The sequence below is a fragment of the Panthera leo genome, chromosome C2 (assembly GCF_018350215.1).
Source record: "Panthera leo isolate Ple1 chromosome C2, P.leo_Ple1_pat1.1, whole genome shotgun sequence".
NCBI classification, from domain to species: Eukaryota; Metazoa; Chordata; class Mammalia; order Carnivora; family Felidae; genus Panthera; species Panthera leo.
The window spans coordinates 39,741,670-39,759,820 of record NC_056687.1 but is presented as its reverse complement, the minus strand read 5'-3'; the positions used below and the strand labels follow the sequence as shown (position 1 = coordinate 39,759,820).

At 33.6% G+C, this 18,151-nt stretch overlaps 1 protein-coding gene across 1 annotated transcript in view; it reads right to left on the bottom strand.

Moving 5' to 3' along the window:
* Positions 1–4,632: 4,632 nt before the first annotated feature.
* CHMP2B (charged multivesicular body protein 2B) overlaps positions 4,633–18,151 on the bottom strand; it is a 28,919-nt gene continuing 15,400 nt past the window's right edge. The window contains exons 3-6 of the mRNA XM_042955460.1: positions 13,393–13,587; positions 10,164–10,266; positions 5,312–5,418; positions 4,633–5,128 (exon numbers count right to left, since the gene is read on the bottom strand). Of these exons, the coding sequence (XP_042811394.1) occupies positions 5,018–5,128; positions 5,312–5,418; positions 10,164–10,266; positions 13,393–13,587 (516 nt within the window). The 3' untranslated portion in view covers positions 4,633–5,017. The remainder of the gene's footprint in view (positions 5,129–5,311; positions 5,419–10,163; positions 10,267–13,392; positions 13,588–18,151) is intronic.

The window sequence follows — 18,151 nt, the reverse complement described above, 5'->3', positions numbered from 1 at the left end:
AGAAAATCATCAGGATCCTATCAAAAAGACCATCACTTTGTTTTAATTGGCTAGAATATGATTTGTTATTGATGAAAAAGTTTGACAATCGAGTATTTTAATTTAGCGATTTATATCTAGGGAACATATTTAATTATAAGAATGAACTTCTTTGAAACTTGCAAATAGAAGCAAATGGTAACATAATAGCAATCTAAGTGATTTTTTTTTGCATTTAAAATATAAATCTGCTGGCAATGTTTATTTTATATAACAAAAATGGAAACAATTAGACCAAATTTTATTAATGATTTAGAATGCTTAATGAATTACACTGTCCAGTCTGCTTTTAGTGATACTAATAAAGATCAAACATTATTTCATAATCTCTATAGATCATATATGTTTATGCACACATAATCACCATTAATTGGATTGCTAGAAACTTTGATATATTAACAAAAAGAAATTGTTTTCAGTGGCTTAATCATCTATGCTTAAGTACACATCTAGCACCCAGGAGGTGTTGAACAAAGTATACATACAAGGACTTTTATTTTTCAAAAGTAAATTCCATATTATTGAGCCATGTAGATATGTAAGTTCTTCTCTGTATAATTCACCTGCTTACCACATACGTTAATTGGGAAGGGATTCTTGAGTTTGTAAAAGGCAGGAATAGGATGTATATACATACATATATACTAGATACATACACAAAAATGCATATATGCATGTCTGAAAGTTGCAAATAGAAAAAAAAATAATGCAATATAAATCTAGAATAGTGACTTTTTTGCACTTTAAATATAAATCTGAGAATGTTTAATCTGACTTTATACAACAAAAATAAGCATGTATAAATGCTTATATCCTCACATATATATGATAATATCAGACATTCATCCATAAAGTCATTCAGGTTTAGATACAGCTAGCATTGGGAAATAATTTTTCTCCCTAAAAGGAGTTATTTTGAATCAATACTTAATATCAAAATAACAAATCTATAGTTATTCACATTAGTTGTAAATGCATTAGTATTTAGAATTAATTTATTTGTATTAAAAAGTTTTTGAGACTATTCTAACTACATTGAGATATTTTAGGGGCGCCTGGGTGGCTCAGTCGGTTAAGCATCTGACTTTGGCTCAGGTCATGATCTCGCACTCCGTGAGTTCGAGCCCCGCGTTGGGCTCTGTGCTGACAGCTCAGAGCCTGGAGCCTGTTTCGGATTCTGTGTCTCCCTCTCTCTCTGACCCTCCCCCGTTCATGCTCTGTCTCTCCCTGTCTCAAAAATAAACGTTAAAAAAAAATATATATATATCTATATATGTATATATATAGATATATATATACATATATATATAAAGAGATATTTTAATATAGATTGATCTTTTTATAAAAATAGAAAATGGATAATGCTATTTAGAATCCTAAACTGCAATTAAATAAATGACAAATGTAATTTGCTATGCAGTTATCTATGTGTTCATACTTTCAGGAATAAATGGCAAAACCTGACTTTAGCAATAGTCTTTCCATCTAAAGTTCTTGTGAACTCTTCAGTGGTAAATCTTTAGGAATTCAGAATAGTCCATTAAAATGGAAAGATTTGTCACTTATACCAATTGGTACATTCAATTTTATCTTGCACAGATGGTTGACATTCATCCATTGACCCTTCCATCTCTAATGGTGGAAAAATTGATCTAGTAAAAAATATTTTCAGTGTTTTGGGGATGGGAGCAATGTGTCTTTGTGCACCCACTCTCAACTTCGGGGGGAGATGGGGGTGGGGGAAGGGGGGTGTGTGTTGTGTGTTGTCCCAACAATTAGAGTCCCTTGTATCAGCCGTCACATTCATCAGGCTTCCTCTAAGGTAAATTCAATCCAGTTGACTCAAAGGAACTAAGTTTAGAAGAATGGTGTCAAGTCCCTTTATGGGAGACTCAATTTCTACAGAGAGGAAATTGGAAAGTTGATCTGTTTTTCTACAGCTGCAAAAAACCTATTCCTGCAGAATAATGGTAATCAAAGGAGAAAGTTATTATCAGTCTCTCTTCAGATCTGGACACACACTAGTTTTAACGTAAGAGTATCTAAAATAGGAGTGCACACAAAAAAAATAAAATAGGAGTGCACATATTTAAATTAGGTCCACAGGGATCAGGCTAGAAGTGTGGCCACTGGGTAGTAAGGAATGTACTTGTGGCTGAGGGGAGAATGCACTTTTCTCCTAAAGGCAATCAGATGCAAATAATAAAATATACATCACTGTGCAGGTTGAATAAAGCCCAAGGCTGCCAGATTCCCTGTGTCTACAGAGACACAATCTTGAACCCCTTTCCACTGGCCCCTGCCTTAGGCAGGTACTCCTCTCCGAGCATGGAATATAATCTATGCAACGCAGTCACCTGACAAATGATTTTATTTTCTAACCACATTCTACTTCTCTGGTATTCTGAGATCTCTTCCACCCGTGACTTTTACATCCCAACAGAATGTGACATTGGACTGCATCCTTCTTGGTAAAACAGGTATTGCTATACTTTTCCATTCTCTATTGGCAACCTCTTGTCTGAATACAGTTGTTAAAGTAATCCTTTCACCGAAAAAAGAGAAATTAGGGAAACAAACAAAAAATACAGTTGACCATTAAACAACATGGGTTTACCCTGTGCAGGGTCCACATATTTATATGTGGATTTTTTTCAATAAATACAGTACAGTACCATAAATGTATTTTCTCTTATGATTTTAACATTTTATTGTCCCTAACTTACTCTATAGGATACAATATATAATACAGGTAACATACAAAATGTGTAATTGATATGTTATTGGTAAGGCTACTGGCTATTAGTAAAGTTTTGGGGAGGTCAAAAGTTATATGCAGACTTGTGACTGTATGAGGTCACTGCCCCAATACCCACATTGTTGAAAGATCAACTCTATTTTCATTAAACTCAATGTATAAGAATCCTTGTTTCCGAATCTTAAGTGTGGAGAATAAGTTTCATTTTTAGTCAAGGATAGTGTAACATAATTTTACAACGATTGTGAAAATTGCTACAAGAGCATTTTATAAATATAACCAAATCAGAATGGCTCTCCTCTCTACTTTGAGTCCCAAAGCCTTCTGTAGTATCCAGGTTTGCCTGAAAATAAAGGAAATCACTAAGACTTATCTGCTTAAAAATAGTATTTAAAAATGTTTATCCCCTACAAGTTCTAGAAAAGGAATCATCAGATAAATTACACGTGAAACCAATTCTTAGACTTACTCCATTCACAAACATCAATCCTGTACCAACTGCTAATTCTTAGGAAAGACATTTGTTAAAATTTAAGAAGCAGAGTTACCTATTTTCCTTCCAGAAAAATAATAAAAATCATTCTTTTGAAAAATTACCAGATATGCATAAAAATGTTAACTTTAGCAGAAGCCAAAAACAAAGTAAAAGGGGAAAAAAGCATAATAGCAATAAATCTTTATTGGAATCTTTTTAACAAAATAATTTTTAAAAACAAAAGCCCCCCGCATGTAAACAAGAAAGTAAATAAAGTTAGTTGGCATTATTATGTACATCCAAGAATCAAAACAAATTCTGGGTTAACATTCCATAATCCAGTAAAATGTTTTGACCCACCAATGTTCAGGGAAACTAATACTATAAACAATGCAACCTTATCTATGAACATCATACAATGCTTCATGAATTATAAATTAAATAGTTTAACTTTTCATTCGTCCCACCAATCCATATGCCATATGGATACTAGCCCTAAAATGGATTTACCTTGTCAACTTTAGACCAAAGTGTCCATCATCAGATGTTGATCTGGTCACACCTAACTGATCTCTCCTCCAATGTTTATGGTGGGATGTGCTAGAACCCATATATTACAACAGAACTTTTTCAAACTAACCTAATCCTAAATTCTCTAATCTGCCACTTTACTTTTTCCTCACTTTCTATACATACATTAAATACCACAGCAACTTCACCTTAAAAAATACTGCTAATACATTAATACACATTTAGGAAATAATTTCTGACAAAGTTGTAGTTTATTTACCAAGGAAAAAATGCTAATTTTTATTTTAAAATTTACGTTAAGTATTGTCATAGTAGTCTTAAACTAAAGATGGCTTCCATTTAGAGTGTTCAATATACACAATAAAGATCAAAATTAAACATATTAAATAGTATCTCATATGGGGAAAATTTTCTCAGTTCTTAGAAGAAAGACCAAAATGTAGTTTTATTACTATAAAATGTTATTAATTCAGTGTCTGTTTTTGCTAATTATTTTCATTTTTATAAGCTTTTACAAAAGAGAACCAGGATAATTTTTCTAAGAGGCCTCAATATTAATTTAAAATGTAATTTTTTCTGTCAGTTAAAATAATTTAAAGATGTGCACAATATATTTGTTCTGTTTAAGGCAGGTGCCAAGCACATTTTGAAAGGTAATAAACTTACCAACTAGAATGTTCTCCCAAAGGAAAAAAAAGGAAAAATCCATGACAGTTTTTAAGACAAATGTTTATATAGCACTCTTCTTTTGGCTCATTTAAAAATAATTTGGCAGCTGAACCGCCTATGGTCATAACACATATCACTCACAAAGGACAAGCAACAGATACAGAATTAATGATATATTTTTAATATTTTTTACAAGTCTCTTTAGTTGGTGCCTAGTGGCATTTAACAAGATTTTTGTATTCCGTGTAAAAACACATAGAACATAAACACTACGTAATGAATATAATTTCTCTATGCCATGCAAAAAAGAAGTCAACTTTTTACACATCCTCGCTCCTAAATAGTTCTCATTAAAATCCAACTGTTCCCATTTTTGCATCCTTGTCATTCTTTGGTAAAAGATTCAAAATTGCCATAGGTTAGGAAACAACTGTTTGCTCGTGGTCTTCATTTTTGCAAATAAATGTGTTTTGTGAAAGGAATCTGCACTGTGCCTGATTTATACTAAATAATTGTAAGTAAGCAAAATATCATGGTTTTTCTGACTAATCTACTCCTAAAGCTTTGAGTTGCCGTTCAATCTCTTCATCGGAGATCGTAGCCTTTGAAGTAGAGGCAGATGGTAAGCTTCGAGCAGCTGATGGAGCTTTGGCCATCTATATTAAAGGTAAAGGGGAAAAAATGTGCATTACCAAATGTGGGGCAAGGACACAAAGGATGTGCTTCAAAGATGTTTACATTCAAACAAATATAAAATCACGCATCTAACAGGAAAGGGTAACTTACAGTGACAAAAGTGGTAGAAACGATTTCTAACTGAGAGAAGAAGACATTCATACCTTTCCAGAGATTTCAATTCCGATTTCATCAAGAACTTGATTCACAATATCTTGGCTTTCTTCTTCATCATCAGAGCCATCAAAGATGTCATCAAGTGTGTCATTGACTTGGGGGGAAGGGGAGAAACAAAGCAATTACTTTCAAACCGATTTCAAGTTAGATTTACAGTTTTAGAAGGTGGTCCAACTATGTGCACATATTTGTATATTACACAAGGGCAAACTTAACCAACAAACTACAGAAGTCCTTTTTAAATGTTCGTGAAGTTCACTTACACATTTCTGAGTTACTAAATCTGGAGTAATTTTCGTTGCAACACAAATTTTCCTATAATAAAACAAGTCTACCCTGATTTTTTTAAATGTGTATTTAATAAACAACTATATGAAATTCACAGCTAAAGGCTTAAAGTGTTTTTGTTTTTGTTTTAAGTTTGAGTGAGAGAAAGTTATGGAGGGGCAGAAAGAGAGGGGGAGAGAGAATTCCAAGCAGGCTCCATGCTGTCAGCAAAGAGCCCGAAATGGGGCTTGATGTCACAAACCATGAAATCATGACCTGAGCCGAAACCAAGAGTCAGATGATCAACCAAATTAGCCACCCCTAAAGTTTTAAAATATGATTCCACAAATTGTATTCATTGAGCTAGTAGCTGTTAAATCTGACCATGGAAGAATATTTAGGAATCAAGTATCTTATAAATATTTGGGAGACAATTTGCTCTGTTTATACCTATAATTATTTTTCAACTTAAATTTATATTCAACATGTAGGTAGAATATTCTAACAAAATCTAAGGTTCAATATTTTATTAAACTTGTGTAAAGAATGATGTCCAATTTAACCTTGCAAAGATTATTACTGCTATATCCCTCTCTTCCTCCCTTCTCTTCCCAAACTATTCATGGAAAGCCTTCTGTACAGAAGGTATCATGTTAGGATTATGCCTTGTTTATTATCCCTGAATCAAAGGGCCTAGCATGTAGTACAAATACAATTAATGGATAGAGGGAGAAAAATAAGACCTTAAGTAGTTTACACTTAAAATAGAAAAGAAAAAATCAGATTGTGGTAACTAAGATAAAATGATTATAAAAAGGGAAGAGATTACATCCAACTGGGAGGAAGTAACATGTGAGGTGGTCCTTGAAGGCTGCAAAGCATTTGATCAAACAGGTGGAATAGGATGAGCAAAGACTTGGTGGAAGACAATAGGGATATATTCAAGGAAGATTAAGTCCTTCTGTTGTGTACATGAGTGGAAAATGCTTAGAAGGGAAAGAATTAAAGCAGATGGACCATAATCATTCTCCTGATCACTGGGGGATGCCCCCAAAGGAAAAAAGGTAACAAAGTCTATCTCCTTGTAAGTACGCTGCTAATTGTACTCCTGGTAAACAGACTAATATTTGCCAGTAAGAGTGTCCTTGTCTATGGAATGTTGTTAGCAGAATGTCCTTGGTTTAGGACTGCTATAGTAAACAAACCTACAATGTAGGAGTTTATGTGCGATGACTTCCTAGGAAATATCAGCTAAGACAGATAACCATCTGAGGGATAAATTTAAGATGTTTCATAACCTAAATGTTTCCTTCAACATGAGATGATATGCAAACCTCATTAGCCACATCATCTATTATTCTGGATCAAGGAGCGTATGTCTGATATGGGAAAAAAAGATCTGGGGAATAATTTGAGATGTCCCAGCCCTCTCCCTGTTTCACATGTGCATCTTAATTGCTTGTATCCTTGACAATATTAATAAAACTCTCTGGTTGGTATGAGCATGATTTGACAATTTGATTTTTTGTGTTAGCTCAAAAAGTAAATTTGGAAAAGGTTATATTAAATTTAAGGACAAAAAATGAAATATCATCTCTGAAGAAATAAAGCAAATGTCAAGACTTCAATTAGAGTCTCAATTCTTCCATTTAGTACCTATTCAACTTGTGGAGACCGTCCTTTTACCTCCACTCACTGGAAAAATAAAGGGGCATGACTTGAAAATTGTTTTTGATTTACATCTGAGAATTTTATTTTGAAGTCAGCAAGAAGCAACTAAAGGAATCTCACTGGCATGCTCAGAGACAAGTTTCTGGAAAAATAATTTAGCGGCTGTAATAATCCAATGCTAGTGAAGTAATAATGGAGGTGGGGAATCCAGGTCAAAGTCTGTAAGTGCCTCAAGAAGTAGTGCAGAAAAAAAATGAAAGAAGGGAATAGATGAGAAAGAACAGAAAGGTATAATCCGGGATTAAAAAGAATGCTTTCAGAAAAACTGTAATTAACCATTTATAAATATATGTATACATACATATATATAAAATATGATTATGTTATACATATGTGTGTATGTGTGTATATGTGTGTGTGTATATATATATACATAAAATATATATATATATATATATATATATATATATATATATATATATATATATATATAAATAAAATACAGACTTCTCAAAGAACCTGTTTCCAAAACTTGAATGTGAACAAGATCTGGAGCAGCAGTGCACAACATAAATATCAACTGGAAAAAGATCTATCAATTTAAACCTTGAATCCTTGACTTTACCTTTAAATGAAACACTGTTAATGTAATTTAGTAGGTTATAGAAGAAATGAGTAATCACCAACAATTACTATTCTTTCAGACTCACTTGCCAAGTACTAAAACATAAATGAAAACTATGACAGATAAGAGTTGTAAGTATGAGCTTATTGATTCTCTTCATTATAGCTTAATGGAAAAGTTAATTCCTCTAAGATCTCACACCTGTGCCATCACTGGAAGCCACATAAACATGATACTGCAATCATTATATAAATGACAATTCTCACAGTCATTAAAAATTCACTAATGATTCAAAAAAGTCATATTTTTAAAGATTCAAAGTGAAAGCTAAAACAATTTTTGAACTATCAAAGATACACATACAATTTCATTATCTCCTAAAAGGAAAATAGATATTCTGAAATTGAATACTTGAACAGTTGTGAGTTTAGTAATTTAATCTGGTAATTTAATCTGATACTATTTTATACACTACATGCCATTAAATTAAAATGCTAGTAACTATGCAGAACTAATCTGGCATAGCTGTACATAATTGTAAAACAATTAGGAAATATCTTTGCAAAATAATGATATCAGTTTGACATATCATTTCAGGTAATTATTCAATGTTGACCAGATGCTGTAACTGGCAAAATAAAGATTGGTATTGTCTTTCTGGGAAGAATTTGGTAGTATAAACCAAAAGCCTTATAAACGTTAATACTCTGAGATTTAGAAAAGTAGACAAAAATAATATAGAAACATTTATCAAAGGATTATCAAATACAAATTTTAAAAGTCTTATTGACCAATGTAAGAATGGTTCAATAAATTAAGATGGATATTATTTAATATTGATGTTATGCAGTATTTTTTTTTAGTGTTTATTTTTGAGAGATACAGAGACAGAATGCGAGTGGGTTAGGGGCAGGGAGAGAGGGAGACACAGAATCTGAAACAGGCTCCAGGCTCTGAGCTGTCAGCACAGAGCCTGACGTGGGGCTCGAACTCACAAGCTGTGAGATCATGACCTGGGCCGAAGTTGGACACTCAACCCACTGAGCCACCCAGGAGCTCCAATGTTATGCAGTATTAACACCATTTAAAAAAAAGACTTCAGAGAAGACTTAAGGTCATAAGTACATGCGTATGTCATACTAGTATGTTTTTTAAAAGCAGAATAAGGTTCACAATTACACATATAATAGGATTAACTACTATAAGATATGGAAAAATATAGGAAAGAAACATACTATATTAACAGTAACTATATCTGTGAGATGTGATAATAGATTTTTCATAAATTTCATTCCTTTGTATTGCCTATATTTCCACTACAACATGCAATTAGCTTATAGTCAAAAAGAAGAAAACTAAGTATTAAGTAACTCTGGGAAGGAAAAGAAAAAAATAACAGAAGAGCTCCATTATCTCTACCTCCAATAAAAACAGACATCTTCTACAGTATGAAAGAATCAACACAACTCTGAAACTATCAAATTCATATCAGGAAGAGTTATTTTATTCACAAGTTGGTTTTGCTGCACTAATCAATAAAGTAAAACTGCTGTGGCCAATATGGCATAGAAATATGGCATATCATATTTTATATTTTTCCTTCCACTAAAGTTGGATAGAATTTTGAGCCTTATACATTACCAATTTAAAAATGCATTAAGAGTGCCTGGGTGGCTTAGTCGGTTAAGCGTCCAACTTCAGCTCAGGTCATGATCTCACGGTTTGTGAGTTTGAGCCCCCCCAAACCCCCATCAAGCTTTGTGCTGACAGCTCAGAGCCTGGAGCCTGCTTCAGATTCTGTGTTTTACTCTTTTGCTCCTCCCCTGCTCTCTCTCTTAAAAACAAACATTTAAAAAAATTTTTAATTAAATAAAAATTATTAGAGTTACAATACAGACATCTATTCAGAAGGGTGCTATATCATTTTTTTCAACATTTGTCCTTTTATGGATTAGAATATAAGGTTGCTAGTAAATAAACTTGGCTAACTCAAAGATGAAAAAACTGCAAATTTCATTATAAGTTATTTAAAATTTTTTTTTTTCAACGTTTTTTATTTATTTTTTTTGGGACAGAGAGAGACAGAGCATGAACGGGGGAGGGGCAGAGAGAGAGGGAGACACAGAATCGGAAACAGGATCCAGGCTCCGAGCCATCAGCCCAGAGCCTGACGTGGGGCTCGAACTCACAGACCGCAAGATCGTGACCTGGCTGAATTCGGACGCTTAACCGACTGCGCCACCCAGGCACCCCTCATTATAAGTTATTAAACTTACTCATTTCTTCAGTCATTTCCATTTTCATGTTCTCCTTCTGGAAGTTCTGCATTGTTTGTAACGTCTTTTGTGGATCCATCTTCTTGTTAACTGCTTGCATTGTCTTTAAATATATGAAAAGATTCGTGTTGGCTACATAATTGGAAAAATTTTACTATGAAATAAGTTCAAAGGGAACACATCAAATTAGATACAGGGTTTCTAAAAATATACATTCTGTCATCATCAAATATAAGAGTATCAAGTATTCTAGAAAAAAATGAAATATTTGGATACCATCTGCTTAACTGTTGTATAATAAAGACCAGGTGAAAAACTCATATGAACAGTAGGCTAAATAAATAAATAAATAAAGTAATTAAAAAACATTGTCAGCAACAACAAAAAATCCAATGCTATTCAAATGGGAAAACTACATTTGTTTATTATGTGCCAAGCAGTTAATGTCTAAATTGAAAATAATTGTAATTTAAATTTTACAAAATTTGTCACTTAGCTTTTGATGTCTAAATGAAAAAGGATACACAGCATGAATAGTTAAACCATTAACATATTTTAAATCACGGTTTGGAGAAATGAACAGAACGAGTTTTGCAAATATATGTGAAAAGAATTCTTACATTTTATATTCACAAGTTATTGCATTAAAAGAGAGTAATGCCATCTAGTATGGGCAAATATTTTATACATATTATATACAAAATTTACATATGTATTACACACAGTTCAGTATTGAAAGATACTATACAATATAAAACACATCAGTTTCAAAGATACCAAGCAGTCTTTTCTCAATCTGTATGTAATGCTGCAGCCAAAGTAACTAGTAACACTGGATTTCCCCCATCCCCCTCCAGCGCATACCTCTCAAGTGGCTTTCCATTGCTCTTAGTAGTAAAAGCCAAATTCCAGAATTCTCTGAGACCAAACACCACCGAACTCTGCTGAACAAGCTAGTCTTTTGTACCGCTGCCCTCTAGCCACACTGATCTCACTTGTTATAAATGAAATTCTCTATTTATTGATGTAAATTATATTACTTGCAACTTAATAATACTAACAACAATGATGATAATGATGATAAAGCAGTAAATGCCTATATAGCCTTAACTATGTGCCAGGCCCTGTACCTAAAGCATAATTATTTATATATAACATTTAAAGTTAAAAGACATTTAGACCTAACAAATGTTTATGTACTAGGCAACACCATTTTCCCTACACTATAAATGGAGAATGAAGGCAGAGAAAGGCAAATTCACTTGCCACAAGTCCTAAAGCTACTGAATAGAAGTGAGATTTGAACTCAAGTAATCTGGTTCAAAATGTATGCTCCTAATCACTACACTGAACCACCTCTTCGAGTGAGCTGTTTTTGGAACAGACTGTCCATTTTAAGCCCCTGCCTGGTTTTGCTGTCTACTTCATCCCCATCATTTGTTATAGTTCCTACTCTAGGGTCTAAACAAGTATTTGCGGAATTAAGACATTTCTAAGATAATGAAGTGAAAATTCCAGTTCAGCCATCTCTGCATGGCAGGACCATATTCAGTACCTTCTCCTAACCTACTACCTGTAAAAGAAAAAACTGCAAAGAACATAATGTGTCACTATACTTACTGCACCTGAGAAAGGCAAATTCTATTTTCGTGTGCTCTGTAATCTAAAAAACAATTATAGTTGCTCCTCATTATTTCTGGATTCCATATGTGTGGATATGCCTACTCATTAAAATTTATTTGTAACTGCAAACCAATACTCACAGTGCTTTTCTGTTCTTTGTGGACACACAGGGAATGGCAAAAAAATTGAGTTATCCAACATGGTTGTTTCCAGCTGAGGTCAAACAAGGTGACCTCTGCTTTCTTGTCTCAACTCTCATACTGTACACAAGTGTCCTTATTGTGGTCTATTTAGTGCCACATTTTTGTAACTTTCGTTGATGACTTTGCCATTTAAAATGGCCCCAACCATAGTACTAAAGTGTTGTGTAGTGCTCCTAAGTGTAGGAAGCTATAATGTGTTTGTGGAAAAATACATATTAGCTCTGATTAGGCATGAATTCAATGTTAATGAATCAATAATACTTATTAAATATGGAGTCCTTCAACAGAAACACACATTAAACAATGTTAGCGTATAAGTTGGTTGACAAAAATGTTGTCACCAAAGGCTCACAGGAACCTAACCTTGTATTTCCCCTAGGAGCAATGATTCGATATTCACAGACTCAGTGTTCCCAACTACAGAACATTAACTACTTCAAGTAACAAGAATCCACTGTACATACCATTTTTCTAATATGAACCTCATACTTGCTCTTCCTCTGTGGCTTTCTTTTCTTTTGGTCTCCATATTCAAATACTCCTCCTTCCTTATATTTAACAACTAGTGATATTTTTCACACCTAGGTCTTCTAAAAGTCTTTCAGATCACTCAATTCAAAGATCTGAACAGTTCACTGAAATTTAGCACACACTGATGTATAGTGGGTAGTTTCCCCATTAGAAATAGTTTAACCTCCCTGCTCCTTACTCCCACCCCATCCTCAACTGAACAATAAAATCTGTGAGAGCAGCGCCTTTGTCTTAAAAGTCTTCTTATTCTACACAGTACTTCATACACATCAAGGGGCTCATTATTTATTAAAAAATCAAAAAGCTCAAAGTCCTTTAAACTCCATAGTGAAAACATTTATTTTTTTATACAAAGGGTGTAAGTTAAACGTAATTTTCTGACAAAATTAACTGGTAAATCCTTCTGACAGAAATCACATGTCCTTCTGACATATACATGAAAATGGATCAAGAGGAAATTACTACTAAGAAGTAATCAAAACTTACAGCTTAATGAAATAACAAGACCAAAAATCTTCTGACAATTTAAGGGAAAAAACAAATAATACTTTAAGTCGATTTAAAAAATTTAGAAGCTAAATGTGACCTTGGGACAATCAACATGTCCTAACAAAGAAATTTTATAGTAAAACAAATCAGTAAAGAATCTATGTACACCTGAATCTAATATAATATTGTAAGTTAACTATATTTCAATGAAAAAAATCTAGAAGTATTTTAGATTATCTAGCCTTACAACTTCTTTTACTAAATATTACACAGATTCTGTACCCCATATACATCAGGAGGTACTTTTAAATCTGATTTGAATACTGACATTTAAATATCTTAGATAAAATTATAAATGTATGGATAAAAAGGTCCCCACTTACTTTTGCTGTAGTAGACATTGCTCCTGCCATCTTCATCTGGGAATTCATCACTTTTGTTTGTGTGGACATAGAAGTGACTTTAGAACTTACAGCAAAAGTTCTTGTTTTCTGTTTCCGTAGATGTACAAGCTGTTTCGCTAAAACTCTGCAAGCTTCTTTATTACCAATCTTAGCCATTTTCTTAATTTCTAATTCCTAAGAAAGGAAATAAAAACAGGGGGAAAAAATCATTGATAGGTAGTTCCCAATGATTTATTTCAGAAGAAAAATCAAACACACATCATATACCCTTTTCTCCCTGATCACGAAGACAGGAAGAGGCAGTCATAAGGTCAGAGAAAAAGAGTAATTGGAGAGGGCAATTTATTCCATATGTTTACATGGGAAAGACAGAACTAGTACCTTCATCCACAAATACAAAGCAAGTCTACAAAATAGTATTCACAAAAAGCCCCAGAAGAAAAGGAAAAAGCTCAACCCAAAAGTCAGTAGGATAAAGAAAACAAAAAACAAAAAACAAAAAACAAAAAACAAAGAGTTGGTGGGACAGAGAAAAAAGCACAAGGGTAGATTTAAGGCTAATTATATAGACAATTACATTAAGTAAGAAGGTTCATCCAACACCTTAATAAAAGGCAAGTTGTCATTTTAGACAAGAATATAAACCCAAATATATGCTATATTAAGAAACCAACTTTAATCACAAAAAACAAAACTAAGTAAAAGGATAGGAAATATACTCTATAATTATTTATTAAATTCTGAAAATCTGGAATGGCTACATTAATATCAGATTTAAAAAAAAAAACTTGAGAAAGGAATATCATAGGAAATAAAAAGCGGCATTTCATAATGATAAAGATATATTTCATAATATAAAGATACTAAAACAATCCTATATGTGCATGCATCTAAGAACAGTGCTTCAAACTGTGAAGCACAGGGGCGCCTGCGTGGCTTAGTCGGTTAAGTGTCCAACTTCAGCTCAGGTTATGATCTCACAGTTTCATGAGTGAGTTCAAGCCCCGCATCGGGCCCTATGCTGACAGCTCAGAGCCTGGAGCCTGCTTCGGATTCTGTGTCTCCCTCTCTTTCTGCCTCCCCCTGCTCACGCTCTGTCTCTCTCTCTCTCAAAAATAAATAAACATTAAAAAAAAATATGTGAAGCACAACTGAAAGAACTGAAAAGAGAAACAAATACACAATTAGTATGAGGAATATCAACAACTTCTCTCTTAAGTACACTGCTATAATTGTTAGAACATGTGAACAGAGACTATGTAATGCTATAGATTTACAAAAACACTATCACCAACTTGACCTAAACAACATTTTTACTTTTAAAATAACAACAGCAGAACACTCTTTTTACAAGTGTACACTAAAAAAGAAGAAAAATCACCAAAATATACCACATTTTGTATCAGAAAACAAGGCTCAATAAATTTACAAGGACTGAAATCATACAAAGTGTGTTCTCTAACCACATGAAATAAAACTGGAAATCTGGAAAACTGGAAGGAATATCATAAATAAGCAGAAATTAAACAACATGGTTCTAAATAAGTCATGGGTTGGAAAGATCTCAGGAGAAATAAGATAATATTTTGAACTTGGAACAAAAAGGAAAATGCAACATACAAAACGTGTGGGCTATAGTTAAAACAGTTCTTAGAGGAAACTTTATAGCATTAAAGCTTATATTAGAAAAAAATGAATATCTCATAAGCTTCAAAATAGAGAAAGTAAAAAAAAAGTAAAACACTAAGTAAACAAGGAAAAAATATAAACAGTAAAAGAAATCTAGATAATAGGAAAGAAAAAACAATATAGAAAATTAATGAAATCAAAAGCCATTTTTTATAAGAGATTGACCATTGGCATTGATAGACCATTAGCCAGATAGATGAGGGGAAAAAGTAATACAAAGAGAGCATAAAAATTACAAAGATGAGGAATGCAAAGGGGGGCATCACTTCATATCCTAAAGATGATAAAGGATAATATGGGAACATTATGAATAACAGGTCATTACATTTTAACATTTAGTAAACATGGATCTTGACAGATGCTAACTACCAAAGCTCATTTAAAAAGACAGATTATTGGGGCACCTGGGTGGCTCAGTCGGTTGAGCGTCCGACTTTGGCTCAGGTCATGATCTCACGGTTTGTGAGTTCGAGCCCCACGTCAGGCTCTGTGCTGACAGCTAGGAGCCTGGAGCCTGCTTCAGATTCTGTGTCTCCTCTCTCTGCCCCTCTCCCACTTGTGCTCTGTCTCTCAAAAATAAATAAATGTAAAAAAAAATTTAAAATAAAATAAAAAGATTATCTGATGATCCATTCTGTAGCTGTTTTTTCTAAAAACTGAACTGGTAGTTTAAGAACCTATCCATAAAGGCAGCTTTACTGATGAATCTTCTCAAATATTTAAGGAAGAAATACACATTCTTCCAGTAAAGAAATAAGAGAAACCAACTCATGCTTTAAAGTCAGCATCACTCAGACGTCAAAACTAAATAAAGACACTGCATGAAAAGATAACTACAAATCAGTATCTTTCAAAACACAGATACAAATACTCTTTACTTTTTCTTTGTGAGAGACAGAGGGGTAACACATACAGGAGGGGCAGAAGAGGGGTAGGAGAGAGAGAATCTCAAGCAGGTTCCATATGCAACACAGGTTTGATCCCACAACCATGAGATCATGACCTGAGTCAAAATGAAGAGTTGGACACTTAACTGACTGAGTCACCCAGCACCCCTAGATGCAAATACAGTAAAAACCTTGGACTGTGAGTATTCTGCAAGACAAGCAAACATTTCTAATAATTTTTAACTTGATAAACAAGCGATGTCTTGCAATACGAGTAGTATGTGATGCTGAACGTCACATGATCACAACTGAGCCAATGGTTCTTCTCTCTCTCTCTCTCTCTCTCTCTCTCTCCATATCACTGTGGAATTGTGAGTGATCGTTTCCCATGCTCAGATGCTCGATCTTAGACCGAGATGTTTGGCAGAAATTGGTGATTTTTCAGAATGTTGGAAGGTGCCCACAACTGGCACTAGTGTATTTTTTGTCACTTCAAAGCACCAGTGGATGGTTTTTTGCTTTTCCAACAAGAGTAAGCTTAGGAATGTTCTGCCTCATTCCAGGTCAGGCTGCCTTCATATAGAGACCCTTTCCCCTGCTGCCTTATTGTCAGTTACATTAAATATAGTATATGACAAAAGTTTATAAATACTGTACTGTAGTCAACATCTGTGTGAGTGTACCCCCACACAGGAAAAGGTTGAAAAGAAAGGCGGTAAGATGAAGGAGATGATTATGATGAAAGTTAAGGAAATTATCGAGAAGTACAAACAAGGTATGCAAGTGGCTGAAACTGCAAGATTTTATAAGAAGTCTATGTCTGCATCTTGTCTGCAGTGAAGGAGGAGGAAAAGGCAGAGGAATCCCTCACTTCAAATGAGACTAGGGAGATGTGTAAAATGTGAGATATAGCGCAAAATTTTGTAGAAAAGCACCACCCGAATAAGGCTGTGGCAGTGCAAACAACAAATCTGTTTAACGACAGTGCAATGTCACGCTTAACGTGAAATCCTCAAAAGGAAGCAAAAGCAAGTATCATTGGATAGGTTCTTTGTAAAGCTGCATGAAATGAAAAAGATTCCATTGAGCCAATAGATAGTATTGATTGTTAGTGACAGTGAAAGTTGTCCTACACAATAACCCTCCTCTCTCTGGTCTCTCACATACCAGCCACAAAGGTTTTCAAAGGTAAGTGCAGGCTAATTTGCTTATTTTCCTTTATATTTTGTATTTTCCTTATTATTTTGTATTGTATTACAATATTGTAATCATTTTTATATTAATATTTTGGGGTTGTGGAACGAATCATGTGAGTTTCCATTATTTCTTATGGGGCAATTTGCTTTGATATACAAGTGCTTTGGATTACAAGCATGTTTCTGGAATGAACTGTGCTCGCAAACCAAGGTTTTACTGTACTCTTAACAAATTTCAGCTTACTGAAAATAGTATCTCAAAAAAACACGTCATTACCAATGTAACTTACCCAGGAGCAAAAGCCTGATTTTAACTTTAATAAATCAATAAATGCAATTCACTAGGTTAACAGACTAAAGAAGAAAAACTGCACGACCATCATCTCAAAAGATGCAGAAGTGAACCTCTACCTTCACCTGATAACACAGTGAAACTTAATTCAATATGGTTCAATGTCCTAAATGTAACAACTAAAACTATAATTCTTCTAGGAGAAAACAGAAGGGAAAATATTAGTGACTTTGGGTTAGAGAAAGATTTCTTAGGACACTAAAAAGTACTAGTCATAGAAGAAGAAATTTCACTTGATTAAAATAAAAATCTTCTGTTCCACAAAAGACACTATTCGGAAAATAAAAGAGACAAGGCCAATAACTGGAGAAGATATTTACCAAATATATATTTAATAAAGTACTTATATTTGAAATATATAAAAAGCTCTTACAAATAAACAAAAGGAAACAACATGATGAAAAAAATGGGTAAAATATTTCAATAGACACTTTTGGCAAAAACATATGTAAATGGCAAACAGGCACATGAAAAGATACTGAACGTCATTAGCAATAAGTGAAACGCAATTTAAAATGACCATCTACTATACACCACTAGAATGACTAATATGTAAAGACTGTTAACTCCAACTATTAGCCAGGTTGTGGAACAACTTTACTTTCATATCTAGC